The sequence below is a fragment of the Phoenix dactylifera genome, chromosome 4 (assembly GCF_009389715.1).
Source record: "Phoenix dactylifera cultivar Barhee BC4 chromosome 4, palm_55x_up_171113_PBpolish2nd_filt_p, whole genome shotgun sequence".
In the NCBI taxonomy this organism is placed as follows: Eukaryota; Viridiplantae; Streptophyta; class Magnoliopsida; order Arecales; family Arecaceae; genus Phoenix; species Phoenix dactylifera.
Genome location: NC_052395.1, coordinates 22400224 through 22418481, shown reverse-complemented (window position 1 = coordinate 22418481; position 18258 = coordinate 22400224). Strand labels below are relative to the sequence as shown.

General features: G+C 39.1%; 1 protein-coding gene across 3 annotated transcripts; it reads left to right on the top strand.

The window, feature by feature from the left end:
- Positions 1–11429, top strand: LOC103706610 (universal stress protein PHOS32-like). 3 transcript variants are annotated; one of them, XM_039125868.1, is made up of 3 exons: positions 7–1022; positions 10605–10658; positions 11118–11429. In XM_039125868.1, the coding sequence occupies exons 1-2, from the start codon at positions 236–238 to the stop codon at positions 10610–10612; spliced, it is 795 nt and encodes a 264-aa protein (XP_038981796.1). In that variant the 5' UTR covers positions 7–235; the 3' UTR covers positions 10613–10658; positions 11118–11429. The 3 variants fall into 3 exon arrangements, with proteins under 3 accessions (XP_008788982.4, XP_038981796.1, XP_038981795.1); XM_039125867.1 differs by having other exon boundaries at positions 11–1022; positions 10605–10650; XM_008790760.4 differs by lacking the exons at positions 10605–10658; positions 11118–11429 and adding an exon at positions 1227–2156 and having other exon boundaries at positions 1–1022.
- The last annotated feature ends 6829 nt before the right edge of the window (positions 11430–18258 follow it).

Here is an 18258-nt window from a genome sequence, read left to right as displayed (position 1 = left end):
ACCCAAAAAAAAAAAAAAAAGCTCCCGTTTACTGCCACCCTCGTTACATCATACTCTACGCGCTCCCCTCCTCTTCCCCTTTCACTTCTCTCAGCCCCCAAAACCATCCTAAAAACTCCTCCCAGAACCCTCTCCCTCTCCGTCCTGTTCGTCGTTTCTCGTCGGTAGAACAAAAAAAAACCCAACGTTTGCGCAAGAAAGGAACGAAACCCTAAGAACCCTAGCTATCCGAGGCATGATACCCCAGCAGACCCCGCCGGAATCCGAACGCCAGGCCCCGGTCACTCCGCCCGCTGCGGCCGCGCAGACCATCCAGCCCTCCTCGCCACGCTTCTTCTTCTCCTCCGCCTCCACGGCCAGCCCCTCCGCCGGGTCCCACCGGCGGATCGCGATCGCCGTCGACCTCTCCGATGAGAGCGCCTACGCCGTGAAGTGGGCTGTCCAGAACTACCTTCGCCCTGGGGATGCCGTCATCCTCCTTCACGTCCGCCCCACCAGCGTCCTCTACGGCGCCGACTGGGGCTCCATCGACCTCTCGGTGTCGGCCGTGGCGGCGGAGGCGGAGGAGGCCGACTCCGAGGAGTCGCAGCAGAAACTGGAGGACGACTTCGACGCCTTCACGACCACCAAGGCGCAGGACCTCGCCCAGCCGCTCGTGGAGGCGCAGATCCCCTTCAAGATCCACATCGTCAAGGACCACGACATGAAAGAGAGGCTCTGCCTCGAGGTGGAGAGGCTTGGGCTCAGCGCCGTCATCATGGGGAGCCGGGGGTTCGGGGCCTCCCGGAGGACAAGCAAGGGGAGGCTCGGGAGCGTCAGCGACTACTGTGTCCACCACTGCGTTTGCCCTGTGGTGGTCGTCCGGTACCCTGACGAGGGGGCCGGGGCCGGAGCTGGGGCAGGGAGCGTCGGCGATGGTGGTAATGCGGTGGTGGCGAAGGGGCTCGTGGAGAAGGAGGTGGAGTTGCACCCAGTGCCAGAGGAGGAGCAGGAGTACCACGATGCCGCCGATGAGCAGAAAGGTTCGGATTTATACTATCAGTACATGTGCTATTTTCTTTCTTGTATGGATGTGATCTTTAATGTTGATTTTGAGCAGTAGCTGATAGAAACAATATTGACTTTGATCGTTTTTCATTTTTCTGGACTGAAGATGCTCTAACTCGTGGCAGATTTTAGTTCCTTGTTCTTGCTTTGTTGTATGATATGCTGCTTCTGTTGCGTAGGAAAAAGAATAGAGGTTGGCAGGACTTGCTCCAGCGTTGACTTATATAAATAGTCAGCTCGCCAGACCTTAGTCAGCTCTTCATTATATTTTGGTTTAATGGACGGGGAAGGAGCTGAAAGGGAAACAGATTTTGGTTTAGGGTGTGGCAGTGGACTATAATGCTTTCTGGTTACGGATGAGACTGTCTTACTGTATTAAATAGTTTGATCTGTGGCTAGATTACTGTTTTTTCCCCTGCTGTCTGTGATTTTATGTGAGCTGACTAGCTGCTGCATTACTTCGAGGTCATAATTTTCCTTCCTCCATGGGATTTCTGGATATCAAATTACAAAGTCCCCCTTATCATCTGCATCCTTTCAGTTCAGAGATACTGCGGTTTCTTGTAACTATTTTATAAATAACAAGTATATTCCATCTCTGGTGGTTTGTCTGCTCTGTAATTTGAAGTATAATCCACTGGACTTCAAAAACTTCTTTACATTACTAGCAGACAGTCTGTTGCTTACTTGTTCATGAATTGCTAATATTTTCCATGCGCAAGCAACTTAGGGGCTCCATTGATTTGCAAAGAATTGTTCTAGAACTCAATCTCATTTTTCTTAGCAGTGGATGGTATACTCAAATCATTGATTTTGGATGCGTAAGTTTTATAAGGGTATTATTTATGTCTCCACTTCTCTTATTTTATGGTGATGATGCATCACTTTGTATATATTGTAAGTTTCATGTTTTCATCCTGCTCATTGTCAATATTTAGTAATGTGTCGCTTGAGCCCTTTGAGTTCTTTATTTGTATAGTAATGTTTTTCCTTCCACTCTTATCATAAATTTTCTAAACTTCCATGATGGTAGATAAGGATCTGGTTACCTACAAGAATTTTGCCATGTGTATATGTTTAACAATCAAAACTACCATTGCAGATAAATCCAAGTAACACTTGTTGGCCATATTTTTAATTAATATTTTGGGACTTCAATTTTAATATATGTATGTATGTATGTATGTATGTATAAGTTAATACTTTGAAGAGATCACAAATGCAATGTGCTATGTAGCATAAAATGAATATGAATTGATTAGCATTCCATTGTCATAAGTTTTTTATAATATTTCAATGCTTTATTTATGAGTAAAATAGTTTCTGTTATATGTTCATGAAATTATTTAATATATTACTTCTATTTGTCTTATTTTTCTAATTAAAATAAATACCGGTATTAAAATAATGACATATTATAAGTATAAATGAAAATATTAATAAATAATAACAATTAATATATTTTTATCGATTAATAATTTATATAATTAATAAATATATTAATAATTTATCATTATATTATATAATTAATAAATATAAATTATGGAATATATCAGGGGCAGTTTTGGTATTATATGGTTAGTGATCTTGGATTTTTCTGGAATACCAAACAAATTACTTGTGGATACTCAGGGATCTTTAATCACTGGAACATAGCATACCAAATGCTGTGATTTTAGATCATCGGAGATCAAATTATCCTGAGATAAAGATCACTAGTGGTTGAAGATCATCTTGGTGATCCCATTTGGGTCACCAAATGCCACCTTAGAGAATTCAGTTGGGGGGAAATACTTGAGCAAGGAGGATTGAGGAGAAGGCTTGGTGCTAAGTCCGATAGTTAGCTTATGAAAGCGGATAGAGAGTGATCATGTATCCTTCAAATTAGCTGTATGTGAGAAGACTGATTTAGTCATATTTTGTGTTGGAAATTGTGAATTGAACGCAGTGTTTTAAGGATTGCTTTGGTCACCTAGGTAGCTGCCTAGGCTTTTGCCTTGTTGTTTCTACATCATGTTCGAGCACTAAGGATAAGAGTGATTTTTTGGATTGGTATATGATGCTGCACTAAGGTTATGCTTCAAATTTTGGATCAGAATATCTTTTCTGATGTCGCTGTATATTTATCATTTAGATGTATTATCTTAGGCTGTCTTACTCTTTGGGCAGTATCCTGCAGTCTGTGAAAACATCAATCAAATTGGATCTTAACATGGGGATTGATTTCGATTGGAATGGTATTTTGTGTTTAGGATTATGGACACGAAATTTTGCTAATGACTAGAGCCCTTAATGCAATATCCTCCGGCAACTATTTTGCCTCAAACTGCTAGATTATTATGCCATTGATGACAGATACATCATCATCCAAGCTTTTTAAAAGCATTTTTGTTGACATGCGAATATTGACACATGTAGATGTCCTCTATTTTTCTCATGAGATTAATTTGACCCATGGTGCATTAACTTTAATCATTTTTCCTTTTAGGTATCTCCAGTCAAAACAATGATAATGTTTTGATCAATTACTGTAACCCTAACCCTTCTAATGACCAATGAGTTCCTTCTCTACAGAATCTTGTAACCCTTCTAATGCTTAAGTAATATTTTTGATGGCTTTTATTCCTTTGGATTTTCTGGAAAACAACTAAGTTGTTGTTTGTTTTAATTTAGATTTCTATAAATCCAGCAAAGTAGATTAAGCCTCTTAGATGGGGACTACACATCTTATGTGCCTTAAGATGAAACCATATAAGATACCTATTCTCACCCTGGATCAGACAAGTCTCAGAAACTAGAAAGTACAAGAAGTCAGGCTTAAAATGCTCAGTTAAGTGGGATTGTTCTTGTTGGCTGCTAGTAAAGGGCCTTAAAGTTCTAGTAGGCAAGATTATTGACCACTCAAATTGAAATAAGTCATCCAAGTGCTCAGTTAGTCCCTCACCTTGAGTTCACTAAGTGAACCAATTTCAATATTTTGTCTTTGGAGCACCCAACATGCTCCTCGTGTTAGTTTCCCCACAAGCATAGCCAACTTTCATGTTTCAACCCATTGTTATTTAGCCCTATCGGGGGCTTTAATTACATCTTGAATAATGTCATGGAATTCAATAGTTTCACTTTGACGGGCTTGTTTGATTAGTATTAGAACATATCCTTAGCAATCTTAAATCAAAGACAATTTCAAGTCGTTGGATTTTCTAATTGCCAATTCCACTATAAAACAAATCTTATAATCTGAAATGGGTCTAATTTATGTATTTTGCAAGACAAAGCCCTTGAAGTTGGAATTTGATACATTTGCATGGGTTGAAAGGTTGATTGCTATCCATTTTCTTGATGTTTCGTTTGGGACCAGTTTGAAATTTCATAGATATCCTGGATATGTCTTCGAACTTAACATGTGTGGCACAGCCTAGTTGAGTTTCTTTTTTGGATTTGAGGTGGAGGATTAGTAGTATAACCCCCAAGTTGTCAAAGGCTCAAGGCTCAATAAAGCACCAAGGTCCTTAGAGCCTAGCTGCAAGGCTCTAAGCAAGGCATGCACCTTGATGAAGTGAGGCACAAAAATATAAATATAGATATAATAATGTGAATATATGATTCTAAATATTTTAACAATGGAGTATCAATTTATGAACACAAATACAACTAAAAAAGCATTAGAATTCAGATTTATATACATATAAAGGACATGGCATGCCAAATATCAAAAAATGATGGATAGAGAAGAAAAAGAAGAAGAAAACAAGGATATTGTCTTGTGTCCTCTCTTATGTTTCTGATGGACAGGAAAATAGCTGCAACTGCAGCTGAACAAGAAGAAGAAGAGGAGGAAGTGAAAGAGGAAGAGCAGCAGCAAGGAGGAGAAACTTTGGGTGGGGCCCTAGATCTGCCCGTTTCTCTTGATTTGTCCATTGGAGCCCTAGATTTACCTTTTTCCCCTTTTATCTGCCTATCTTTGCTTGAGATGCATCTCTCTTTTAACCCCAAAGCCCCAAAGTCTTGATCAAACCCTGACTAATTGGTGGCTGAGATAAAATACAGCAAAGGTATGTTTTTCTGCGCTTGAGAGATTTTTTTTTTAGGTGCGAAAAGGGGTGCCTTTTTAGTGCCTAAGGGACTCTGCCTTGGGGCAGATGAGGCGCTGGGGTTGCACCTTATGCCTTAGGCACATTTTTGACAACACTAATAACCCTGTATCTCTTTATCGCTGTTTTGGAGAAAAGCCCCCAAAATCCCCCAATAGTGCCTTCTCTAAATTTGAGGATAAAAGGAGGTGCTTTGTTGCATGCGGCTCTGCTCTCATGCCTTGTTGCGATCACATTTTAACTTCCATGTCACTTGTTGTTTTTCACTTTTTCTGGGTTAGTAAGTGGGCTACTCTAGGCTTAACTCATGTTAGTCTAAATGGATTGGCCTACCACTCTCTTTCTCGTCCTTCTGACTGGCACCATAAAGTGTCTTGCCTGGGCCCCAAAAGAGATAAGGTGGTCAATGGCATGCAGCCTTATTATGTTGCAGTAACTGCACACTAGTTCTGCATTCCCTTGTTTTATTCATGGCTTAGTTGGGCTAGTCCAGATTTCAGTTGAGTTCATCCAACTTGAATTGGTCTTGTCATTCTAAACTTGGGAAACAATCTAGATCATGTCCAACATGTTTAGATTGAGTGTTGGTAGTCTTTAGTTGGCTTAGGTCTAGCAAAGCTCCATATAGATGCAGTTTATGCTAGTTAAAACCAATGTCTTAAAACACCCAATTCAAAACCCAGAATCCAAATCCTTGAAAACAAGATCTAATAAAGGGTAACTGAGTTGCTAATCTTCTCACTAATAAAATTAGGAGTTGATCGGAATGACAAGTTAACCAAAACATCCATCTGGAAGTACATAGCTTTTGTAAACTCGAACCATGACCAGCCTTCAAGTTTCTCTATGTTGATCAACATTAAGAGGCATCAAAACTTAGTTAGGTCTCTGATTGATGTATACTCCATTGTAGGATAGATCTGTTCTTTGGTATTAAAACATGTGCTTTCGTACTAAAAGAGAAAGCAATGAAAAGAATACATGTGATCCGGTAAAGATCGTATGAAAGAATTTGCAGGAGCAATTTGGGGAGGTTCAACTGTGACTTGTGACAATGTATTTGAATTTCTTTGAATCAAGTTCTCATACCCTTGGCATTCTTGAACCGAAACCACACAACTATAGGCAGACATAAGGTCTGCAAGGTGCATTATTATTAATTTTTTTTTTTTGGTATGGGTATTACTATGGTCTGTCGAACCGGGCCGTACCGGCCGGTACGAACTGGTCCGGCCTGGAACCGATACCCGGAAAGTATGGAAACCAGTTCAGCTATTTCGGGGCCGATCTCGACCGGTACTGATCGTGTACCGGTGCAAACTGGCGGTGTACTGGTTGGTACCGGTGCGAACCGGCCTGGTACTTTTTTTTTTTTCTTCGATGGGAAAGCGCGTGGCCGAAAATGACCATGCACTCGGTTTCGGCCACATGTTCCTTGAGCAGAGCACCCTGTGCGCGAGGCAGAGCGCTCGCACACGATTCCGTGCCATGCGCGGTTTCGCGCGCTGGGGAATCGCGTCCGCACGCGATTCTCTGTGCTGGGGAGCCGTTCTCCGCGCAGGCGATTCTCCTGCCCGCGCAGGATCATTAATGCCACAGAGTGGCATTTAATGCCATTGTGGCATTTATCCGCGCGCGCGATTCCCCGGCCCGCGCACTGGGGAACCGCATGCTGTGAACCGCCGCGCGGGCGATTTCCCCTCCCACGCGGGGCAGCGCGCTAGCTCGCCCATGCGGGCTCATTAATGCCGCTCTATGGCATTTATCCCGCACGTGGATGAGAACCCCCCCTCCCCCCCAAAATAAGGCCTACCGGTTTGTATCGGATCGGTTCCGGTACGAACCGAACTGTACCGGTCTGGTAGGCGATCGATACGCCTACCAGTACCGGTATCGCAGACCTTGGGTACTACTGGTACTTAAGATCAGTGCATGGCATACTTTGGTTTGTAGCAGGTACTTAATTTGTTGGACATAGTCTTTTTTCTAAATAGTAAGGTTGAAAAAGCCCAATAAAATTGAAATCTCAAGTTAAAATAATAATCGACGGTCTATGTTTGATTGCATTGAAATTCATGGAAAAGGAGAGTTACACTTTTCATGGTAAAGGAAAATTTTTCCAACAACCTAGAAATAAGCTTTCCATGTTAATTTTCTACAAGAACAAACATAGAACTAATTTTTCTCAAAAAGAAGTTTTCCAGCAGGTTTTTTTGGCATCTGAACATACCTAAAGTTAAGAAACAATCAAATAGTTCGGCCAAGATACTTATGATCATGCAACAAGGGAAGTTGTTGAGCTTTGGAAGGTCAAGGGGGAGAATTATGTTATCTAGGTTCATTAAAGTGTTATAGAATATGCATATGCTCTTATTATGAATTTAAATACTTATGCCAGGAAAAAAGAGTTGTTCTTGCAATTTACTCCACTAGATGAAACCAAAATTTCTTTATAGAATTATTGATGACAAAATAGAAAGTTAAAAATAAAAAAATAATGTTCTTGATTATTTATCATAGTTTGTTTCCACAATTCGGTATTTCGTGTAAAGATCTATTGTGGCTAAATATTTCAAGCGTTTAAATTTAACTTAGAGATATGGTTGAAATTTTAACCCATTCCCATTTTTTGGGTGTTGGAACATCATATACAGGTTCACGAAGATCTTATAGAATTCTTGAGCTGAATTCTTGAGGCTTGATTTACTGTGCTTGCTCAGAGTTGACCAGTTTTGATCAACTCAATGACTTTTGGTCTTCAGCAGCTGTGGCCAAAATTTTAGGAGTCAAAACTAGCAACCATCTTTTTCTTTGCATCTGCATGAGTTGCCTGTGAAGAGTTATTCTGGACTTTGACTCTGCATTCTCCAACCTTGTACCTCCATGTGCCATTTTAGAGGATCATCTAATTGTAATATACACTATTTTTGTTGAGTTAGCGAAAGTAATCAAGAAAGCATGATTAGTTCTGTCCTATTTGACATGCATCATTTTAAGTATATGAACACTCTGTTCAATAATTTTACATGTTTTGCTAAAAAAGGATAAGTTCTTACTGGCTAATAATTAAATTTAGCAAATCAATTTCCAAATCTTCTGTTATGCTTGCTATGTAGCTAGGAGCATGTTGAGACCGGTTTTCATTTCTTTGACTGTGAGCTCTTGCCGAGAAATGCACTTTGCTGCTTCTTGTTTGATTGATTTGAAGACCTTATTGAGGTAACAATTCGGTCGATAAAGATAAACAGATTGCATTTCTTATCCTATTCTGAAGAAAACATTCCGATAATGTGTCAACTTGGCTCTTTGACTTGTAGTTTGTGCCTCAAACATCAGTGCCTTGTTCAAATGCTCAAGCCTTTATGTAGAAATAGCATCGCTGGTGCATTAGATTTCGACTGAATATGAGGTTCTAGAGATCCTCAGCATTCATTGATAATTCTGACCATGTATATGGCTGCAATCAATCTTCTATTTCTACAAAGAAAGTAGTATTTATACCATGAAATGCTTTCCCTTATATAGTATATTAGAACTGCCAATCACCTTATAAAGCAGTTCCTTGTATCAAATTTTGCCTTCTTCCTTTGTGGGGTAGACTTGTTCCAGTTCATTGACTTAGACTTGCTCTCTGGTTTCATAAGCTTAATTTCTGCAACTGGATCTTCTAGGCTTCATGGCAATGAATAGTTAAAGACCTTTACCCACTTAGGTTTTCTATCAGCTTGAAAACTCTTTAGAACTTTGAAGGATTACAACTTGATCCGCATGCTGACTCCATGTATATGATATTAGTTTCAAAGGTTAAGGTTTTACTTTGAAGTTGAAGACTTAGTGGAAGCGGTCAGTCATTTTGCGTGGTTTTGATGAGAGCTGGAGTCCTGGTATGGGCCTTGGACCTTGCTTGTCAATCACTAAACAAGTTACTTTGACAGCTTGTGGTTTCTAGTAGTAGCAGCTTGTGGTTTCTAGTAGTAGGTAAAGGGAAACGTTGAGAGCTATGAGTTTAGTAAATGCAAAGTATTCCAAGCCTTCCCTGCTACTTTGAGGGTGGTATGGGCGTGAGCAATTTTAATTATGCAATGAGCAAAATATATTTAAGTTCTAGCGATTAGGAGAGGAATTACTGTGCCTGTAGTTTTTTCTGCAACTCTTACATTTAACAATAAATAGTTAACAGCCTTAGAGAAAATATTTCTTGGCATAAACTATATACCGAGCATAACCATTTGTTGAAAACAGGCATTATTTGATGTCCTGCTGTTATACAAGTTTCATTTACCATTCAAGTTGGTTTGGTATGGCAGTGGATCTTTTGGGGGATGAAATTACTATCCCTATAATTTTTTTTGCTGCAACTCTTAGATTTAATAGTTAGAAGTAGGTTTTAGAGAAAATATTTCCTGGTCGCTTAGATGTTGAACTTAGGCATTTGTAAAGAACTTCTGAGATTTAATATCCAGCCATCATAGAAGTTTCATTTACCCCTGGGAGTTGGTTTTCTATGGCAATGGTTCCTATGCCTCCATGAGACTTTATATAGACAGGCATTACAACTTGCTGATGCATGATATGTGTCTAGAAAATTTATAAGAATGTATTATATCTTCCAATCTTCTTAAAATGATCTCGGACTTAACCTAATGGGATTCAGCTAATCATGATCTTTAATTTTCCTGACACAACATACAATACTATTCTGTATTCATTGACTCCGGAACACATAATTGATTTATCGATATGTTTCAAAGATGAACTATTGAGAATTTCCTATTATATGATATAATTATATGTTGTTTACTAAAGGATAATATCATAAGAACCTAGTGTTACAGAGAACTCTAACGAAACAGTGTCGGTGCCTAAATAATATGTTTAGGGATGAAGGACAGCAGTTTTGAGTGGCAGACCATACTAGGTGTACTCTACTGTATCAATAAGGAGTCAATACCTGGGAGATTCCTGATAATGATTGTTGGTACCAAAGGCTACCATACTAATACTGTACCAGGTGGCTTGTACGGGTACCAAAGCAAGTACTTAAAACCTTGCTTTAAGATTTTTATGTGAGAGTTGTTCACCAATTTTACTTTGCTATTCACTAAATACTTTTTTGTCCTCTTTCCTGTGCAGTTCGCATTATGTGCATATGTTGCTTTTAATTATCAGTGGGATATTTGTCTTTTACATTCGACGATTAATATTTTTCGAGGGAAGTTTGCAATTAAAATTTGGAGAGATAATATATTGAAAATTCTCTATTTTTTGTAATTTGACATGTTATTGGTGTTTCTTCAATATTTGTAAATGGTTCATTATTTGTCAAAATCTTATAGGAGATAGCAAATTTGGAAGTGTTACCAACATTATAAGAAGTTTTCGGCTTTCTTAGCATTAAAAGTTGCATGTTCTTTCTTTGCATAAACCTAAACAAGTTTTAAAATCTTTTTTTTAACCTTTTTGCAGATACTTGATGAGTATCTGGGTCGCGGCGTGGTCTTCTTGAATCCAGGTGAGATGGTATGAACCTACAGTGTTCGTGCACTTTTGTCATTAACAACCGTTCATGCTCTTCTGGCGAAAAAATCTGCATGATGGAAGTTGCTAGTTTTGTGAATTTTAGAACATGAAGCCATTTGTTCCCTAACTTTTACCTATGCTGGTCATTTTTAAGTGTTTATCTAAGATGTCTGGTCTTTTGACTGTATTACCCTGTTCACACATGGGTAGGATCTTTATGAGTTTTAAACCGAGAGCTGAATTGTTCAGATCATTAGGCACTTGCATTCTGGTGAAGGTTTTGTTCCTATATCATTTGCATTTTCCTTCAGTCTGTGGTATGACTGTGCCCTCAACTCCTCATCCATGGTTATTGGTCTTCATGTTTACCCTTAGTGAGATTACTAATGCTTTAAAACAAAATTTCTTTTTGATGTTGGTAGATCTAACTGATGAGATATCTTGTTTTTTTTGTCACAGAAAACAAAGAAGCCAAGAACTAAATGGAGGTAGGGAACTAGCTTGAGCGTTTTGTGGAGAGGACTCCGCCATGTATTCAACTGCTATCCCCTGTTTTGCTTGTCGATTGCCTCTCGTAAACTGGATGAATGATGAGTATGGTATCGTCTCAGTTGGATTCTCGTAGGTCATCCAAAGGTTTTTACTGCTTTCTTCTGTGAGATATTTATGCTGTTGAAACGTTTCTCTGTTTTTACTGTTTGGTTCTCTTTTGACACAAATTATATTTTTAGTTGATGCACCTGCTTTTTGACAGTAACTTGTAAATTTCAATTATCTGTTTTATCTTTCTTAGCACCAAGTTGCCAGGAGCCTAGCAAACCTGTTATTTTCCAAGCTCTAAATATCAAGGTTTAACCTAAAGCCTGTATCAGCAAACCTCCTGAGTTGGATATTTGGATGTACTGTCTGTTTCAAATATAAGGCAATAGTGTGGCTTGCGACTGGACAAGGTCTCTCGCAGGGCCACAGACAAGGAGAGATCCTCCATACATCAAGCGAAAACTATTATGGGAAAATCTTCTCGTGCAATATAAGATACAAATTTTTAAATGTCTTTGAGTTAGGGCTCTGGGGTAGACAAATTTTAATGTGATACAATAGATAATATTTAATGAAGGAAAGAGAACATGGTTGGAATAATCAATATTTGTGATGCAACAACAATTGCATTAGATGCAAAATAGAGGTTTTTTCTTGATCAAACTACAAGTATAAAACTCTATGATATTGATTCTGCAAGAATCTTTACAAAATAAATATTTTATTTGCTTCCCTTTCGTATAAGTTTTAATTTTTTAGAGTCTCTTAATTTTTGGTATATTTCTTTTTCGGACCTTCTCTGGTAAAAAAGATAGATCTTTGTTCTATTTATCTCTTGGATGGTTAAGCTGGAGGAGTTGGCTTTGTTGGCAATAAAAGCCATCTGAGAATAGATCCATGCTCAAGGCCTTGATATGTGTGCTGGCTGGATCAAAGGCGCGATGCGTGTCAATAAAAGGCATTTATGAACAATAAATGCCATCGCTTCGGGAACCTGCAAAATTCCGTTCCAAAGTAGCAGCTCTCAATGGCCTCAGTGCCGGTTCGTTGTTTGTGCTTTCGGTCTGAGTGGTGTTATCCTTAAAATGCAAGAAAAAAATTTCCTCAGTGAAACTTTGTTATCTTGATATTGCACAGATCAATTTGCAATCTAATAAAAAAAATAATTTTTTATGCAAAAAAAATAATTTTTATTCAAAAATTTATATATCTTTCTTCATTGCAATTCATGTTTATTTATAGGCAAGTCATGGATATTATAAAAAGACATAAAAATAAAAGTTCAAGAGTCACTTTGATATGAGTAACTCATATAATAAAAGACAGAAAATAAAAGGTTAAGAGTCATCTTGATATTAGTAATTTACACAATAAAAATATTAAAGCCAAAATCAAATTCTCAAAAGACACTTATCTATTCAAATACCAACAACTTTCCAACTATAATTCTGATTTTAATGTTCTTGGGCTTGTTGGAAAGAAGAAAAAGAGACCTACAACTTTTATTTTAATAACTTTTTCAAATTTGGTCATTTAATATCCTGAAAATGGCATGCAAATTGTATGACGTCCATGCACCTGCATCATATTCTCCTGGTTGAAGCTCAACTCGTCCTCGAGTTGTCCAATGCCTTTTTATCATCATGATATGGACTTAGATCAGAAGTATTGAAGGTAGCGGAAACACTATACTCACAAGAAAGTTCAATTTGATAGGCATTTTCTCCAATATGTTTAAGAACTCGAAATGGTCCATCGGCACGATCTTGTAACTTGCCATAATGTCCATGGGGGAACCGTTATTTACGAAGATGAATCCATACAAGATCACCTTCTTTAAATGATGCTGGACGACGATACTTATTGGCTTTCTTCTTAAACTTTTGATTGCTCTTTTCAATCTTGAATCGAACTTGCCCATGCATTTTTTTGATTTCACTAGCCCTTGCTTCTGCATCACTGCTAAATCAAGCAACATGAGGAAGGAGAGCTAGATCAAGGAGGCCATTAGAATTGCACCCATAAACGATCTCAAAAGGACTAGCACCGGTAGTAGAACTACTTGAGCGGTTTTATGCAAACTCCGCTTGAGAAAGAATTATGTCACATTGCTTCTTGTTGTTGCTCAAATAACTTCGAATAAGATTACCAAGGCTTCAATTCACCACTTTAGTTTGACCATCGGTTTGTGGATGATGAGAAGAATTGAACTGAAGTTTGGTGCCCAATTTCGCCCATAGAGTCCGCGAAAAGTGTCCTACAAATTTTGGATCTCGGTCCGAAATGAAAGTCTTTGGGATGCTATGAAGTTTGACGATCTCTCGAAAATAAAGATCGGCAATTTTAGATGCGTCATGGGTCCTCTCACAAGGTACAAAATGTGCCATTTTAGAAAATCGATCAACAACTACCACGACCAAGTCCTTTCCACATTAAGTGCGAGGAAGACCAAGGATGAAATCAACACTTACATCCTCCCATGGAGCTTGAGGTTCAGGAAGAGGAGTATAAAGGCCGGTGTTTTGAGCTCGACTTTTGGCAATATGGCAGGTTCGACATAAGTTGACATGTCTTTCTACGTCCTTTTTCATCTTTGGCCAAAAGATTTTTTTTTTGATAAGGATTAAAGTCTTGTCTCGGCCAAAGTGTCCTCCAAGCCTCCATCGTGGGCTTCTTTGATGATTGCTTGGCGAAGAGAGCAATTAGGCATACATAATTGGTTATCTTTAAACAAGAAACCTTTTTGAATTGAATAATCTTCATGAGGAGCATCACTGCATCGAGCCCAAATCTTGCCAAAATAATTATCATTAGAATAGAGATCTTTGATAAAATCAAAACTGATTACCTTAATCTCCAAGGTTGATAGCAAAGCATGTCTTCGACTAAGAGCATCCGCAACTTGATTGAGACTTCCGACTTTATGATGGATAGTGAAGGTAAAAGATTGCAAAAATTTAATCCACTTGGCATACCTTGCACTAAGCTTGTGTTGAGTATTGAGGAATCGCAAGGCTTCATGATCGGAGTAGAGAACAAATTTCTTAGTCACAAGATAGTGCTGCCAATGATAAAGTGCCTCAACAATAGCATAAAATTCTTTATCGTATGTTGAATAGTTCTTTCGCCCATCTCCAAGTTTGGCACTAAAGAAGGCTATAGGACGTCCTTCTTGACTAAGCACCGCGCCAATACCCACATTAGAGGCATCACAATCCACCTCGAAAATCTTTTCAAAATCCGGCAAAGCAAGGATAGGGGCCATTGTCATTAACGCCTTAACTTTCTCAAAATTTTCTTGAGCCTCCATAGTTTATAGATAGGAACCATCTTTCAAACAATTTGTGATGGGGACCATAATAGAACTGAAATGCCATATAAACCTTCGATAAAAAGTGGCCAACCCATGAAAGCTTCGGATCTCATGAATGGTACGAGGTACCGGCCAACCAGAGATAGCTTCAATCTTCTTAGGATCAACTTTGATGCCGTTGGCGGTGACCATGTAGCCCAAAAATATTAGGCTATCGGTCAAGAAGTCACATATGCGAAGGTTGACATAGAACTTCTCCTTTTGCAACATCGTAAAGATTTATCTAAGATGCTCCAAGTGTTGCTCTTGATCCCTAGACCAAAATGTCACCAAAGCAAACAACGACAAATTTTCTTATATAAGGCTTGAAGATTTGATTCATTAGGCGCATGAATATGTTTGGTGCATTAGAGAGCCCAAATGGCATTACAAGCCATTCATATAGTCCATCTCTTGTCGTGAATGTCGTCTTCCATTCGTTACCCAGTCTCATGCGAATTTGATGATAGCCACTTCGAAGATGAAGCTTGGAGAAGATGCAAGCACCGGCAAGTTGATCTAATATGTCATTCAACTGAAGGATTGGAAAACAGTATTTGATGGTGATCTTATTAATAGCTCGGCTATCAATAGACATGCGCCATGTTCCATCCTTTCTGGGAACAAGTAAGGCAGGAACCGCACGTGGACTCATACTTTCACGTACCAAACCTTTGACTACCAACTCGTTCACTTGTCTTTGCAATTCTTCATGCTCCTTGGGACTCATTCTATATGCCACCTTGTATGGTAAAGTTGCACCTGGCATAAGATCAATGCAATGTTGAATTTCTCTCATTGGTGGAAGACCAGAAGGAATTTCATTAGGAGCCACATCTCGGAATTCCTGCAAAAAAGAAGTAATGTTAGGTGGCAATAAATTGCCCTCCGGGTTAGATTCCACCATCACGAGAGCATATGCTTGGGAAGCTTCTCGAATTTCAACTTTAAATTCTGCCATGGACAAAAAGGTATTTTCCTCTCCCTTAATGGGTTTGGATGTGTTATCCATTCTTGAAGGTCCAAGGATTATTTTGACACCATCCTTTAAGAATGCATAAGTATTTTTGTATCCATCATGAATGACCCTCCTATCAAATAACCATGGCCTCCCCAAAAGTAAATGGCAAGCATTTATAGGAACCACACCGCACCATATTTCATCACCGTAACTTTTCCCAATTGAAAATTGAATAAGGCAACATTTGGAAATTTTTATTTCACTTCCTTTCTTGAGCCAAGAAAGAGAATATGGGTGGTAGTGAGATTCCGTCTTGAGTTTCAACTTTTTCACCATCTCCGTTGAGATGCAATTCTCGCAACTTCCTCCATCGATAATGACATTGCAAATTTTGCCATGAGCTGTACATCGAGTATGAAAGATGTTGTACTGGAGCCACATGTGATCATCTTCGCTTCGTATTGAATTTAGGGTTCGACAGACTACAAGAGCTTCACCATGATCACAATATGTATGTCTTCTTCAATTTCATCATATATAGAATCTGACTCATTTTCTTCATCGTCACCTTCTTCGACAAGGGAACCATTCTTCTATTTGGACACTCAGAAGCAATATGCCTATAGCTAGAACACTTAAAACATTGAGGTCGAGATGATGTTGGCCGAGAAGAAGATGAAGCATCTTTTCTCACCGTCATGGTTGGCTTGGATGTAGAAGACGAATGAGACTACAATGCACTCCCCCGGTTAGAAATGCTTTCACGCTTAAAATTTCGGCCTCCAGGAGCATTTGTTGAACCCTTTTCTCGCTGTTGTTGAAGTTGGCGTTCCACCTTAGTAGCAAGTTTAATAACATCATTAAGAAAAATAAAAAAATGGAGGTGTACCATATCATGGATGTCACGCCTCAATCCGCTAAGGTAACGAGCTATTGTTTGCTTTTTGGGCTCCACTATACTATAACGAACCATAAGATTGTCGAACTCTTCAGTGTACTCCTCCACGATTCGCATCCCTTGAGTGAATTGATACATAGTGAGAAATGCATCTTAAAGGTAATTTTCGGGAATATACTTTTTGCGAAGCTCTTTCTTCATTTTCTCCCAAGTACGGATCTTAGATTTGCCCTCCTTTGGTCTTTGCAACTTGAGGCGCTCCGACCAGATTGATGCATGCTTTCGAAGCTTGATGGCTACAATCTTCACTTTAAGCTCATCAGGGATCTTTTTGTAGTCAAAGATCCGCTCAACAGTGTTGAGCCAATCGAAAAAGATGCTGGGTTGCATTTTTTCTTCGAACTCGGAAATGTCTACCCTGATATTTGGAAATCAAAATTGATGACGATATTGGTGAGATGAAGAAGAGTTGCTCCTCCTACCACGACGAGAACTTTGGTCACGAAAGGTGTTGCGATCTTCTTTAGTGGTGCCGCTCTCCTCCTCACTCCGATTTTGCTCATAACGAGCCAACCTTTCGGTAAGGTTTTGGACTTGCCGCCGCAACTCATCATTCTCTATGTCGCGAAGATCTCGCTCCCTATGAGGTTCTTCATCGCTAGAAGGACCTTGGTTACCTCGGCTTGCCATAGTTGGTTGAAGCCTGTGTCAACACCACCACGAGAAATGCGATAGGATCCCTCTCGAAACGTCAAGAGATGATAACCTCACTCTGATACCACTTAATACCGCTTGGATCAATTTGCAATTCAATGGAAGTTAAAAAAAAGACGAACAATTTCTTGTGCAAGAAGGAAGATAACTTTCATTTAAAACTTGGATGCCTCTCCTCGTTACAATTCATGACTATTTATAGGTAAGTCAAGGGTATCATGAAAAGACAAAAGAAAATGAAAAGTCAAGAGCTACCTTGATATAGATAACTTATATAATAAAAGACAAAAAATGAAAGGTCAAGAATGGTAACTCATACAATAAAAGACATTAAAGCCAAAATCAAATTCTCTTAAAAAATTTGAAAGGTCAAAAGACACATGCCTCTTAAAACACCAATAACTTTCCAATCATAAATCTGATTTTAATGTTCTTGAGCTTGTTGGAAAGAAGAGAAAAAGACCTATAACTTTTATTTTAATAACTTTTTCAAATTCGATCATTTAATATTCTGAAAATGACATGCAAATTGTATGACGTTTATGCACCTACATCATATCTCAAACTAGTTTGACCCGCTCTGGCCTCATAATTCGCTTCAAACTGAATACTGCATGTACCCCGCACGAGAGGAAAATTTGGAATCCAAAACCCCTCCAACTAGTTCAATCTAGGATCCCCGTAGGGGATCCGAAACCTTTGCAAAGTTGCAATTAGTTCACGTGACCGAAAAATTGAAAGAGGCCAACTACAGATTTGAAGGGGGAGTATGAAAATAAAAGGGAGAGGGAGTCCAAACCCCATCCGAGCACCAAGAACCGGCATCCTATTACTACAATAAACACCTTCTGCAGCACAGTTTGTTATCCTCGGGGTACGAATGCCTTGTCGCTAGAAGAACTGAGCAATATCAGAATCGTGAAACAAGCCAAAACGCCGGAGGGGAGGGGGAGGGTATCCTGCAACAAAATGACAAGTACAAAATGGATTCTAACGTTGCATCTCTATTGAAGTTGCTGAAATACTGGTAACAAAAGTCAGAAGCTTAATCTAAATTGGAATGTTCCTCCTCTATACCAACCATCCCGTGTTAATCATGAACAAAAAGAATCTCAAAATACCGAATGTCAAAACC